This window comes from Arachis ipaensis, chromosome B10 (assembly GCF_000816755.2).
Source record: "Arachis ipaensis cultivar K30076 chromosome B10, Araip1.1, whole genome shotgun sequence".
NCBI classification, from domain to species: Eukaryota; Viridiplantae; Streptophyta; class Magnoliopsida; order Fabales; family Fabaceae; genus Arachis; species Arachis ipaensis.
This window is the reverse complement of record NC_029794.2, coordinates 128,647,749-128,660,736: the sequence shown is the minus strand read 5'-3', so window position 1 is coordinate 128,660,736 and position 12,988 is coordinate 128,647,749. Positions and strand designations below refer to the sequence as shown.

Below are 12,988 nucleotides of genomic sequence, written 5' to 3'. Positions count from 1 at the left end.
TTATTTATATTTATATTTTGAAAAACGACAAATGTTGATAGATTTTATATTTATATTTATATTATTAGTTATTTATAGGGCAAGATGCATATATAAACCAATTGGAAGTCAATATTACCCATATCTACCAAAACAAAGAACTTTGGAAGGATCTACCAAGTGTTTTTATGTAATTCGAATGAGACCTATTCGAATTATACAATCCAATACTAATTCGAAGTAGTGCAATTCGAATTATGCATGGACGAAATATTTTAGTAATTCGAATGAGGGTGAATCGAACTATATGCACGTGAATACAGCTCTAATTTGAAGTGGACTAATTGAATTACCACCAAGTAGCAGCCCAAGGTAATTCAAATTGATCTCTTTCAAATTACCAATAAATGCCCTATAAATATAGTTAGAGTTCAATTTTTTTTTGTAATGCATGGAATATAAAACATAATTTTTTAATTTTTAGATTATTAATTTTTTTAATAAATTTATTTAAATTATATCATAAAAAATATTTAATTCCATGCAAAACAATTTAAAAAAAAAATTAAAAGATGTTAAGAGTACTATAAAAATTTGTAATGTCCTAGTGGCGTAGGTCAATACATGATAAACCGAACCTATTAGATTCGATTTATGTCTTTTTGCTCATTGCTTATAAATTGAATTTAACCAATTAGATTTACTAAAAGAGAAAAAACAAGCGTAAATTTAAACAGCCTTCTTCGATTTACTATTTATTCACGTGCATGTAAATCGAATAATCTCATTCGATTTACTATGGAAGTCACCATGCAGGTATAAATCGAATCAATTCTATACGATTTGTATGTAATCTTAGTAATTCGACTAACACTAATTCAATTTACTAGTTAAAATGTTAAATCGAACGTAGCTGTATCGATTTATATAGATATATAAATTGAAATATGTACGTAACACTTTTTAATTTGGGGATCTACATAAATTTAACTTAATATATTTTTATTCATATAAAATTTGTAATATTTCATAAATTTAGTAATAATTTTGACTAGTTAAATTTTTTTTTTCAAATTTACTTTAAATTCTTTTAAGTTTAGTCATCGACTTAAAGCTTTCAATTCATTTATGATTCTTCATTCTTCATAAATGTTATGTTGTCTTGCACTAAAAAAATAATTTACATTCTTGTAGTTTCTATTATCTAATTTAGGATGTAATTTAGTTTTCAAATTCAATTAAATTTAATTTCAAATTTTGTCAATGCTCTAGTGTGGATACCAAATTTTGTCTTATCCAAGATAATATTTCCAAAAAAAAAAAAAAGAGAAGTTGATAAATTTTTTTTTTTTTTTTTTTCAACTGGGTTCCAACTTGGTACAGCTTGATTAAGAAGCAATATGATTATCACTTGATCTAGGCCTCCGCTGTAGTTGATAATTTAGTTTGCACTTATTATTCTATATAAAAAAATGCAGCTCTATCGATACCAAAAACACAAAACAGAAAAATTAGAAGAAAAATAGAAGAAGTCTGGCTAATATAGCCCAATATTCCTCAAGACCAAAAATGAAGGCTCAGGATTTTTTAATGGACTTCAACAAAATTGCTTCTGTGACATACAATCAACAAACATGCAAATTAAACCTGTGGAGACCATGGGAGCTTGTCTCTTGGTGCAATAATTAAACGCTTTGAGAGAGAAGATCAGATTGGGGTTTGGGTTTGGGTGGGTTGGGTTATGGGCTCGGATAGGATTTGGGCTTAGCTCTAAATATGTCCAAAAAAAACCTGTTGCGTGCATTATGATTGCCCTAAATATGTCCAAAAAAAAAATCTGTTGCATGCATTATGATTATGATTAAGTAGTACAACACAAAAGAAAAGTAATAAGATATGATAGCAAGAGAAGAAGAACATCAATAATGAAATTATCCGTTGAACGAAGGTATAAAGCATCAGCGCCCATTTCTTAACCTGTCAAAAAGTGTTAAATAAACAAAGAAATGAGCTGGAAGATATGGGAGTACAATCATGTCAAATATTTTTTATGTTCTATAAATTCTTAAGAAGCATCAAAAGCAAAGGGGAGGGCCAAAAATTAAAAAATATATAAAAGCCAAAAATTAGAAAATACATAAAAGTAAAGGAACTTAAGAAACGAATTTTTTTTTACTAAACAAAAATATTTTTGCAGAGAATACCACAGTTAAGACAAAAAAATAAGTCGAAGAAGAGAAGTGATACTTCAAAAACTGAAGCAAAATAGACCGATGCAATATTAGGTATATTTTAAAATTTTGAACGCAATTTTTTTTTTCAATTTTTTTTCTCATTTTATCATGTAATATTCATTAAAAGAAAATTCATCGGTTCACCTGTATAACAAAAAGAGTTTAGCTAATATGTATTCTAAAGATACATAATAAATTTATTATTAATAAAAATTTTTAAATATTTTCATTTAATGACTATAAAAAATACATTAAAAATTTAAATGAGAAAAAAATAAATACATCATTAACTTTTTAATTTGCAAACATTTAAGTTATGGAGAATTTGAAAATACATTTAAGTTTTTATCCTCTTCAAAATTTGGATATATTGATCATTTATGTTCGTCAGACTCAATAGAAAAATCAAAGGCAACTCTCATTATACTAACCTGGTTGATATAAATTTTCATATGAGAAAATTTTTAAGAGGCCAAAAGCTTAAGTTTGTTTTATTGAATTAGAAAGAAAAAATTGAATTTTGATTTTAATAAATTGAAATATAATATTTAATATTAAATTTAAACAATAAAAACTATTTTAGAATTAATTAAGTTTATTTAAATGAATTAAAAAATATAATTTTGAATTAAAATCTCCATTAGAGTTGATTTATGAAATAAAACCGATATTACCTTAGAGATACGGGTATCACGTTGATAAAAAACCAATAAAATTTTGGTATTTGTATAATATGTTGATAAAATAAATAAAAATAATATAAAATTTTAATTGAATTAATATTAAGTATTAGAAGACCAAAATTCACTTTTAATTTTAAATCACTATTTATGATATATAGTCTCACTGTACAAATATTTTTGTAAGACCAAAATAAAATGAAACTAGAACTAATATTAAAAATGCTCTCATAATTAATTATAAACATTCAACAATAATATATACAACTAAGTACAAATAATTAAGTTACAATATTTAAATAATGTTACATCAAAATATTTAAAATATTTTTAATTGTCTAAAATATCAATAAGTTGGAGAAGAAAAGTGATACTTCAAAAACTGAAGCAAAATAGATATATTCAATATTAGATATATTATGAGTTAACATATTTATTTTTGTCTTTTTTTTCTTTCTTGGATTGTCCGTCAAAGCATGCATCTCTCTTTTCAAATTTTCTGTTAGTTTCCCAGATTCCCTTATTTGTCATTTAGCATATAAATTATTATTATTATATATTATTATTTGTGACGGTACCTTGGAATTTGGGATTACTATAAGATAGAACAACGGATTTTGATGACATTTTGACCCGTTTGTATTTTTTTATTCTTTTTTTTTTTTTTTGAGTTAACATATATAAATGAATAAAATAATTAAAAAAAGGGGTCAGAAGTAAATAAATAACAAGCTCCAGTTTATAATTAAACAATACATTTTTTTCTACTATTTATTAGGGATATCACTGGGTTTAGTTTAGTTTTTCTCATAGATATATTATGTTCGTTCAAAAAAAAAAAAAGTTGCATGCATTATGATTATGATTAAGTAGTACAACACAAAAGAAAAGTAATAAGATATGATAGCAAGAGAAGAAGAACATCAATAATGAAATTATCCGTTGAACGAAGGTATAAAGCATCAGCGCCCACTTCTTAACCTGTCAAAAAGTTTTAAATAAACAAAGAAATGAGCTGGAAGATATGGGAGTACAATCATGTCAAATATTTTTTATGTTCTATAAATTCTTAAGAAGCATCAGCAAAAGGGGAGGGCCAAAAATTAAAAAATATTTAAAAGCCAAAAATTAGAAAATACACAAAAGTAAAGGAACTTAAGAAACGAATTTTTTTTACTAAACAAAAATATTTTTGCAGAGAATACCACAGTTAAGTAAAAAAAAAAAAAGTCGAAGAAGAGAAGTGATACTTCAAAAACTGAAGCAAAATAGACGGATCCAATATTAGGTATATTTTAAAATTTTGAACGCAGTTTTTTTTCAATTTTTTTCTCATTTTATCATGTAATATTCATTAAAAGAAAATTCATCGGTTCACCTATAAAAAAAAAAGAGTTTAGCTAATATGTATTCTAAAGATACATAATAAATTTATCATTAGTAAAAAATTTTAAATTAGAGATATACGGGTATCACGTTGATAAAGAACCAATAAAATTTTGGTACTTGTATAATATGTTGATAAAATAAATAAAAATAATATAAAATTTTAATTAAATTAATATTAAGTATTAGAAGGCCAAAATTCACTTTTAATTTTAAATCACTATTTATGATATATAGTCTCACTGTACAAATATTTTTGTAAGACCAAAATAAAATAAAACTAGAACTAATATTAAAAATGCTCTCATAATTAATTATAAACATTCAACAATAATATATACAACTAAGTACAAATAATTAAGTTACAATATTTAAATAATGTTACGTCAAAATATTTAAAATTAACTCTAATTGGTAAATTTATTTTAGTTATTATATATCTTCTTCATAATTGTATTTTATTGGAAATATATTTTAAAAGTTATCATTAATGTGTTTGCATGTACACCACGTAGGCACGTACCTATTAATTTGATCTTTCTTATCTTTGGAGTTATCGGTCAAAATTATTGTTCCAAAGCATGTGTCTTACTTTTCCCAGATTCTCCAAAAACGAAGGCTCGGGACAAAACTTGCTTCCGTGACATCCAATCAACAAACATGCAAATTAAACCTGCTGCATGCATTATGATCATGAATTCATGATTAAGTAATACACTACAAAAGAAAAATAACAAGATATAATAGCAAGAGAAGAAGAAGAACGTCAATAATAAAATTATCCACTTTAATGAAGGTATAAAGCATTATCAACGGTCACTTTTTAATCTATCAGAAGTTTTTAAATAGGAAAATCATGAGGAGCTAATGGAATATTTATATAATGTGTGTAATGGAAGATTAGAGAGTATTAGAGATATAATTATTAGTGTTATCTTTTGTCATTAACTGAAGTTTTTGGGATGAGTAGTATCATGACATGGTATAAAAATTCTGAATCTAAAAGATCAAGAGTTCAATTAGTTTAAGTTTTTGAAAAAATGTTTATTACAGTCCTATCAAATATCTTTCATGCTCTATAAATTCTTAAAAGCATCACAAACAAAGGAGAGGGCCAAAAATTAGAAAATACATAAAAGCAAAACAACTTAAGAAGCCAATTATTTTTACTACATAAAAAATATTTCTGCAGAGAATATATCACAGTTAATACAAAAAAAATAAGTTGGAGAAGAAAAGTGATACTTCAAAAACTGAAGCAAAATAGATATATTCAATATTAGATATATTATGAGTTAACATATTTATTTTTGTCTTTTTTTTCTTTCTTGGATTGTCCGTCAAAGCATGCATCTCTCTTTTCAAGTTTTCTGTTAGTTTCCCAGATTCCCTTATTTGTCATTTAGCATATAAATTATTATTATTATATATTATTATTTGTGACGGTACCTTGGAATTTGGGATTACTATAAGATAGAACAACGGATTTTGATGACATTTTGACCCGTTTGTATTTTTTTATTCTTTTTTTTTTGTAAGTTAAAATAAATGAATAAAATAATTAAAAAAAGGGGTCAGAAGTAAATAAATAACAAGCTCCAGTTTATAATTAAACAATATATTTTTTTCTACTATTTATTAGGGATATCACTGGGTTTAGTTTAGTTTTTCTCATAGATATATTATGTTCGTTCAAAAAAAAAAAAAGCCAGTTTCTTAAATTTTTGCCCTTATTTGTTATTCTTGTGTAAATAATATCCTTTCATTGCAATTTGTAAAAAAAAACAAAAAACAAAAAACAAAAAAAAAATATAAATACTATTTAAATCATAATAATTCGTATATTAGAAAGGTTACCGTTTTAAAAATGGATGTGTTAAAGATAACTTTTTTATTTTATGAATTAATTTTTGTTATTAAGTTAAATACACTCAATTTTAATCTTTTATTTTATTTGTAAATATATATGAAAGAATTTGTCTAAATGAAAGAAATATATAATGACGTAAGTTTTGTAATTCTTAATTAAAATTCCGAACCAATAATATATGATAATAATCAATTTATATTCCAATAAAGCAGTTAAAATTTGATTATTCTAATTGTAAGTTATTAAAAATAATATTAAAATTTAATAGCATAAAATATTTTAAATTGGTGACTAAATTGAATAATAATTAAATTAGTTGCCAACTTTTATCTAATAATCAATTTGGTTTATAAATAATAGAAAAAATAATTAAATTGATCTTATAATTTTTATCTGATGATCAAACCCTCCTAATTAAGCTCTATTTTTTTTCCTAAATAAGGTTAGTTAATGAGTAATGACATATCTCATATTATCAATTAACTAATGCACTACACCATATCCGATAAATAGCAGCGGTTATATACAGGATTAGCAGTGGTTTTTAACCGCTGCCAAACGGATAGCAGCAGTTGATATATTCGCTAAAAGATAGTGTGTGATTAAACCGTTTGCAGTGGTTAATAGCAACCGCTGAAACAACCGCTGTTAAATGGTATTTTGCAGCGGTTATTTTCGCTACAAAATCGTAAAAATATGACTGCTTGGAGATGGCAGCGGTTGTTAACCGCTACAAAATGCTATCCGTTGAATTATTCTGTTAAGATATAGCAGCGGATTTAAAACCGCTGCCAATTGTTGAGTTACAATTTAAAAAAAAACCCGAATTTACACTAAAATATACCAATTCTTTTATTCTTTATACGTTCTTCCACTCAGTTGTGTTAACTTATTAAAATAACTAACAGCGAATCAAACTACAACACACGAAACAAAACACAAAATATAATTAATTACTCTAATATTTTTTTAAGTAAAAATTCAACACAATTATAAGTGGAACATGTTATAAAAAATAAAAATAGAAAACACAATTGTTGCCATTCTTTTCGTAATATATTCTCATCATCACTGTCAATTTTATAATCTGCCAATCTAGTAGGTAGTTTATATTTTTTTTGAGGTCTTCTAGATGATTTTAGTTGTTTAGTTGTGTTAGATTATCTTTGTTCTATTTCATCACATGAATTTGAAATTATAATCGGCTGCTTTACTGTCTTTTTGTTCCAGTTCTACATATTTTTCTCGTCAAACGTCACATTTTTTACTGATGATCACTTTCTTTAATTCTGGATTATACAGCTTGTATACTTTTGAGTTTGTGCTATAGCCGTTAAAGATACACGTTTTGCCTTTATCATCTAACTTCTTCCATGTACTAATATTTATCGTGCCATTTTATTATGCCTCTATTTTGTTTTTTTTTTTCATGTGCACCTTCTCCTTTTGTTTAGTTTATCTAATGGCATTTCATATTATCATCTCAAAAATGTTTGCTAGCAAAAAGAAAAAATTAGACAAAAATAATTATAAAATAAATTTTAACTATTTTTTTATTGCTTCTATCGGTCCTAACTTTTCTTTTAATTTATTAAATTATATTAAATATATATTAAAATTATTTATACATATATAATACATATAAAAATATAAAATTTATATTAAAAATAAATTAAAATATATATATAACTTATTTTAGTACTCACTTGTTATTTTTTTTAATTTAATTGTTATCCCAAAATAAGGTTATTTAAGGAATACCGGGTGACAGAGACTCTCAGCCTCAATAATAGTCAAATCCATCCATCATTCGTTTGCTATGGCTTCTTCTAGCTCTCAACAAAACAAGCATTCTCCTTCTACTTCTACTGTGATTTCTTTCTTTAAGATTATCCTCAAACAAGCTCTTCAAGATGATGACTTTGTAAGCATTTTCTCTCGTCTTCTTCATCTCATCTTTTTCTTTTAATCTGTTTATCTTTTGAGATATTATTTAGTTAACAAAAAGTTTCTCTCTTTATTTCTCTGTATATAATTTTTCTCATTTATAAACATTTTCTTCATAGAACAACACACATGCATGGCTTCTTAGCTGAAAATATAGTAATAGTAAACTCCTTCTTCTTGTTATCTAGATCATTTTTTTATTTACAATAATGTATGCTTAATTATAATTAATTTTGTAGCAGAAGTACATAAAAATAAAAAATACATAAGATGAATGAAAACCTAAAAACATATTTGTTAGATGGTTACATTTTATGTACTCCGTATGTATTCTTACTACAAAATTAATTACGATTAAAAAATGAAAAATGATCTAGGTAACACTTTCACTCATCATAGGACATATTGCGGTGATTTGAAAAATTATCATATTCATCATTTTTTCGTTATGCATGAGTTCTAATTTTGTTATTACTCATTTGGTCCCTACCAATTTTCATGTTGGACAATGCCTTCTTTTAACATTTTTTTATTTCACTCCTAGTCTCTAATTATGCAAATAATGCTGCAAAATAGCCTTTTGAAATTTGAAATTAGTCTCTCCTTTAAAACAGGTGAAAGATTAATCTTTACCTACATACAAAATTTAGGACTAATATGTTTGGACTATTTTACTGCATTATTTATAATTATTAGTGAAGGATGAATTGGGAGTTTACTGTTATTATTATATGAAGATGATAGTCGAAAATCGTTAAATAGTTTGATATATTTGACTAAACTATTTAACATAATACATGTCAACATCTTGGTGAAGACATACTAATGTGTGTCACCTTATTGTTATTATGGTTGCTAACGCCAGATTCATAACACTGCAGAAGTTACCAATAAAGTTCACTGAAAAATATGGTTCTGGCCTATCAAACCCATTGTATCTTAAGCCTCCGGATGGTACTGAATGGAGAGTAGATTGGACTAATCAGGATGGTGAAATTTTGTTTAAAAAGGGTTGGAAAGAGTTTGTTGCATATTACTCTCTTGATCATGGCCATTTGTTATGGTTTGATTATAATATTGGAACTTCTCACATGGAAGTACACATATTTGACATGGGTTGCCTCCAAATAGAGTATCCTGACAATGATCAGATCAAAGAGCAGCTGCCACGCAGAGATCAGCAGTCAGTGAAAAGGCCAGAAGAACAAAAAACTAGACATGTGGATAGCAGTCCCAGCACCCAAAACATGAGACTTAACGAGGGACCGCAGAAGAAAAGATTGAATGAATTGCCAAGAGAAGTCCGGGGCCAACCGACTAAAAAACTGAGAGCACTAGTGTCATCTGCTTCTAAAAGTAGACAATTGGAAAATGACACACAAATCAGGGATGTTGAAAGAAGCCTCAATTCACACGGTATTAAATCCAAAGAGAAAAACCGTGAGATGCTAGTGTCTGTCAATCAAGATTATAATGGTACGTGTCTCATAATTGAATCATCCTTTCCTTTTGTGGATTCAACCGTTGTTGTTTTTGAGTTACAACTTGTAACTGCTTTGTGTACATTACAGTGGTAGTTTCTCATTCTTTTTTTCCTATGTACAAGGCAAAAGGAATAGAAGAAGAAAAGATTCTGAATCTTCTATTAGGCCCTGTCCTGCAAGACCTGAATCTCTGAAAGAAGCTAAGAAGTTTAAATGGGAAAAGCCCACTTTCATCATCAAGATAACGCAACGGTCTCAAACGAGAGCACCATGTGTAAGTATAGGTGAATACATATATCATGTTGAAAATTATGTATCATGTGAACTTGCATGTGCTATTATTCTTTCAAACTTTGTGTCTTATTTCTAACCATGATGACATAAATATGATGTGCTGCAGTACTTTTCAACTAAATTCTTCAGAAAGTATTTTGAAAATAATCCACAAAATGCAAATATAAGGTTTGGAAAGAAGTTGTTCCCTGTTAAGTTGATCTATAGGCCATCATCATGTGTTGCCTTTATCTCTGCTGGTTGGAACCTTTTTGCTCGAGCTAGTCAATTACAAGCCGGAGATGTTTGTTTGTTTAAGCTCATCAATAGAAAGGATCCGGTGTTTGATGTTCATATTTGTCGTCGACAACGCCGCGGTAAGGCAATTGTTTAAGAATTTGTTGTTCTGTAAAAAATTAAGATATTAGTACAAAATTGAAAACATAATTAACTTTAAAAATGGAATAGAATTTAGCATTATTCTCATTAAAAAAATTATATTAAAAATTAATTGACCCGTGTTTGATTTGGAGTACATTTTACAAATCTCTAATTCTTCCCTTCCTTAAAACATTTATAGCAGCAGAATTTCAATCTTAAGGAAACTATTGTTAGTTTTGCTAAGAATGCAGTATGAATGCAGTGACTATGTATTTGGTCCTTAATGTAACCACAATTTGTTATATAAACTAATCTTATGCTAAAATTTTTGTTGTCTCCAACCCTATAGATATACTTGTATCCAAAACTCTTCACAAGTAAAATTCATGCTAATTTTTTACAATTCTGTTATGTATCAGAGTCACTTTCCAAACCAGTGACTCATGTGATTCAGCTCCCAAAAGAAGTTAAGGAGCTCAACTCACAGAATCCCTCTTTCATGGTTAAGATAAGAGACAGTGATCCAAGAAGATCAAGGCCTGTAAGTTTATTTCAATACATTTCATCGATGACAAAACATAATATGCCATGCAAACTTCTGAGTGCTAGTTTATACTTAGTTTCGCAAATTGTAAGTTTATAACTATTTTTTAACATGGCAATTCAAAAATGGAATGTGATGCAGAACTTATCAGCTATCTTCTACAGAAAGTATTTTAAAAAGAATCAGCAGGATGTAAAATTACAGTTCGGAAAGGAGTCGTGGCCTGCTACGATAATCTACAATCCGACATCGAAAAACAGCTTTATTTCGGCTGGTTGGAGCTCTTTTGCTAGAGCAAGTAAATTAGAAGCTGGAGATGTTTGTGTTTTTGAGCTCATCAATGAAAAAGATCTGTTTGATGTTCATATTTGTAGAGCCCAATGCTAGGCTAATGTATTATAACTTCAGGAACTAAGAGCTCATAATTCTTAAATAAGGTTAATTTCGTGAAGAATGTATCACCTTTTTTTTTTCTTTTCTGTTGAATCAAACTTCTACTGTATCCAATCCTTTTTGGTTTGGACCAGTTATATATATATATATGTATGAACTAAGTGTTTTAATTTTATTTCTTGTTTTGGGACTTCATGATTGCAATGTTATCTTCTCAAAGTGAAAGACAAGGTTGTGTTTGGTATAAGGATAAAAAAAAGTGAGGTAGAATTTTTCATGGATTTGATTCAAAATTGTAATTTACCTATGAATCTAATCCATGAATGCAGTAAAATAGTATATCATAAAAAAAGATTGAAGATTAATAAAATCTAAAATAATTATAATTAATTTTATGTCTATTATAATTCCAATATTTGTAAGATTTTTTTTTAGAATATAAATATATATTTAATTTGTGCTTTCTATTTTGAGAGAAATTTTTTTTATTTATCAAATAAAATTTATAAAAATTGGAGAGGTTAAGAATTTTTTTAAAATAATTTTTTAGTCTTTTCCACATTTAAGAACCTTATTGATACATTAAAGATAAAACCATTTTTAACTACCACCAGCATTTTAATCCTCTATAATTAAGAGTTCAAACAGAGTTTTTGGTTTATCACTTCTAGTTGCACGGATTGTGTTGTTTTTTCTCACTGTTTTGCGTGTATATATAAGTACGTGCTTATATACTTTATCAAATGATAACTTCATCATCCACCACCTCCTAAATACTCTTCTGTTGCTGTCATCTTCTTTCGCTTTTTCAATTGTCTGTGAACAAGTAGAACATACATGGCTTCCTCTGCCTGTTTCTTCAAGATTGTTCTCAGACAAAACCTTGAAGATGGAAACCTTGTAAGCATTTTCTTCACTTCATATCCTCTTTACTTATAATATTATTTAATGCATGCATTTCTCTTTGTGATTTTTCCCTTGTAAGGGTTTCTTTCATTTATGCTTATTACTAAGACTAGTTTCATACTTTCATTTGAATTGCAGGAGGTACCAAAAACGTTCAGTATGAAACATGGTGACAGTGTTCCAAATCCAGTGTATCTGAAGCCTCGAGATGGCACTGCATGGAAGATAGATTGGTCTGAGTATGATGGTGCGATTCTATTTGAAAATGGTTGGAAAGAATTTGCTTCATATTACTCTTTGGATCATGGCCATTTGCTGTGGTTTGAGTACAATCAAACTTCTAACATTGAAGTAAACATTTTTGACATGACTTGCCTTGAAATAGACTATCCTTCCATGGATCACATCAGCGATGATGATTCGATTGAGATCTTGAATGAACTGCCGCCACGAGGCTGGCCGAGGAAAACAGAGAAAGCAGCACCAAAGACACCATCTCCTTCTACAAGTAAAATGTTCACAAGTTCTGCCAAAACTGAAGTAGTGAAATGGTGCCCTGAAATAGACTATCCTTCGAAGGACCACATTGATGATGACAACATGGTTATGGTTGAGAATGAACCGCCACGAAGAGGCCGAGGGCGGCCGAGAAAAACAGAGAAAGCAGCACCAAAGACACCATCTGCTTGTACAAGTAAAATGTTCACAAGTTCACGAAGAGGCCGAGGCCGGCCGAGGAAGACAGAGAAAGCAGCACCAAAGACACCATCTCCTTGTACAAGCAAAATGTTCACAAGTTCTGCCAAAACTAAAGAAGTGAAATGGTGCCCTGAAATACACTATCCTTCCAAGGACCACATTGATGATGACAACATGGTTAGTGCTCCCACTGAGTTTTAAAAAATTTATAT

The 12,988-nt window shown here is 28.0% G+C and overlaps 2 protein-coding genes across 6 annotated transcripts in view; both read left to right on the top strand.

Annotated features, from left to right (window-relative positions):
• LOC107624547 (B3 domain-containing protein LOC_Os12g40080-like) lies at nucleotides 7,917-11,346 on the top strand. Its single transcript, XM_016327048.2, has 6 exons — nucleotides 7,917-8,073; nucleotides 8,978-9,572; nucleotides 9,703-9,854; nucleotides 9,981-10,230; nucleotides 10,654-10,775; nucleotides 10,920-11,346. Exons 1-6 carry the CDS (start codon nucleotides 7,969-7,971, stop codon nucleotides 11,163-11,165), a joined length of 1,470 nt encoding a protein of 489 aa, XP_016182534.1. The 5' UTR covers nucleotides 7,917-7,968; the 3' UTR covers nucleotides 11,166-11,346.
• LOC107624524 (B3 domain-containing transcription factor VRN1-like) overlaps nucleotides 11,742-12,988 on the top strand; it is a 3,517-nt gene continuing 2,270 nt past the window's right edge. Inside the window, exons 1-3 of one of the 5 annotated variants that reach the window (XM_021113311.1) lie at nucleotides 11,742-12,071; nucleotides 12,216-12,324; nucleotides 12,463-12,953. In XM_021113311.1, coding sequence (XP_020968970.1) covers nucleotides 12,009-12,071; nucleotides 12,216-12,324; nucleotides 12,463-12,953 — 663 coding nt within the window. In that variant the 5' untranslated portion in view covers nucleotides 11,742-12,008. Of the gene's footprint in view, nucleotides 12,072-12,215; nucleotides 12,954-12,988 lie in introns of all 5 variants that reach the window. The other 4 variants (XM_016327023.2, XM_016327021.2, XM_016327022.2 and 1 more) reach the window with 4 other exon arrangements.

Coding starts and splice junctions, on each gene's coding strand:
- LOC107624547 (XM_016327048.2), top strand. CDS start 7,969: ATGGCTTCTTCTAGCTCTCAACAAAACAAGCATTCTCCTTCTACTTCT. Junction 8,074..8,977: donor CTCTTCAAGATGATGACTTT/GTAAGCATTTTC, acceptor ATAACACTGCAG/AAGTTACCAATAAAGTTCAC. Junction 10,231..10,653: donor TTGTCGTCGACAACGCCGCG/GTAAGGCAATTG, acceptor GTTATGTATCAG/AGTCACTTTCCAAACCAGTG.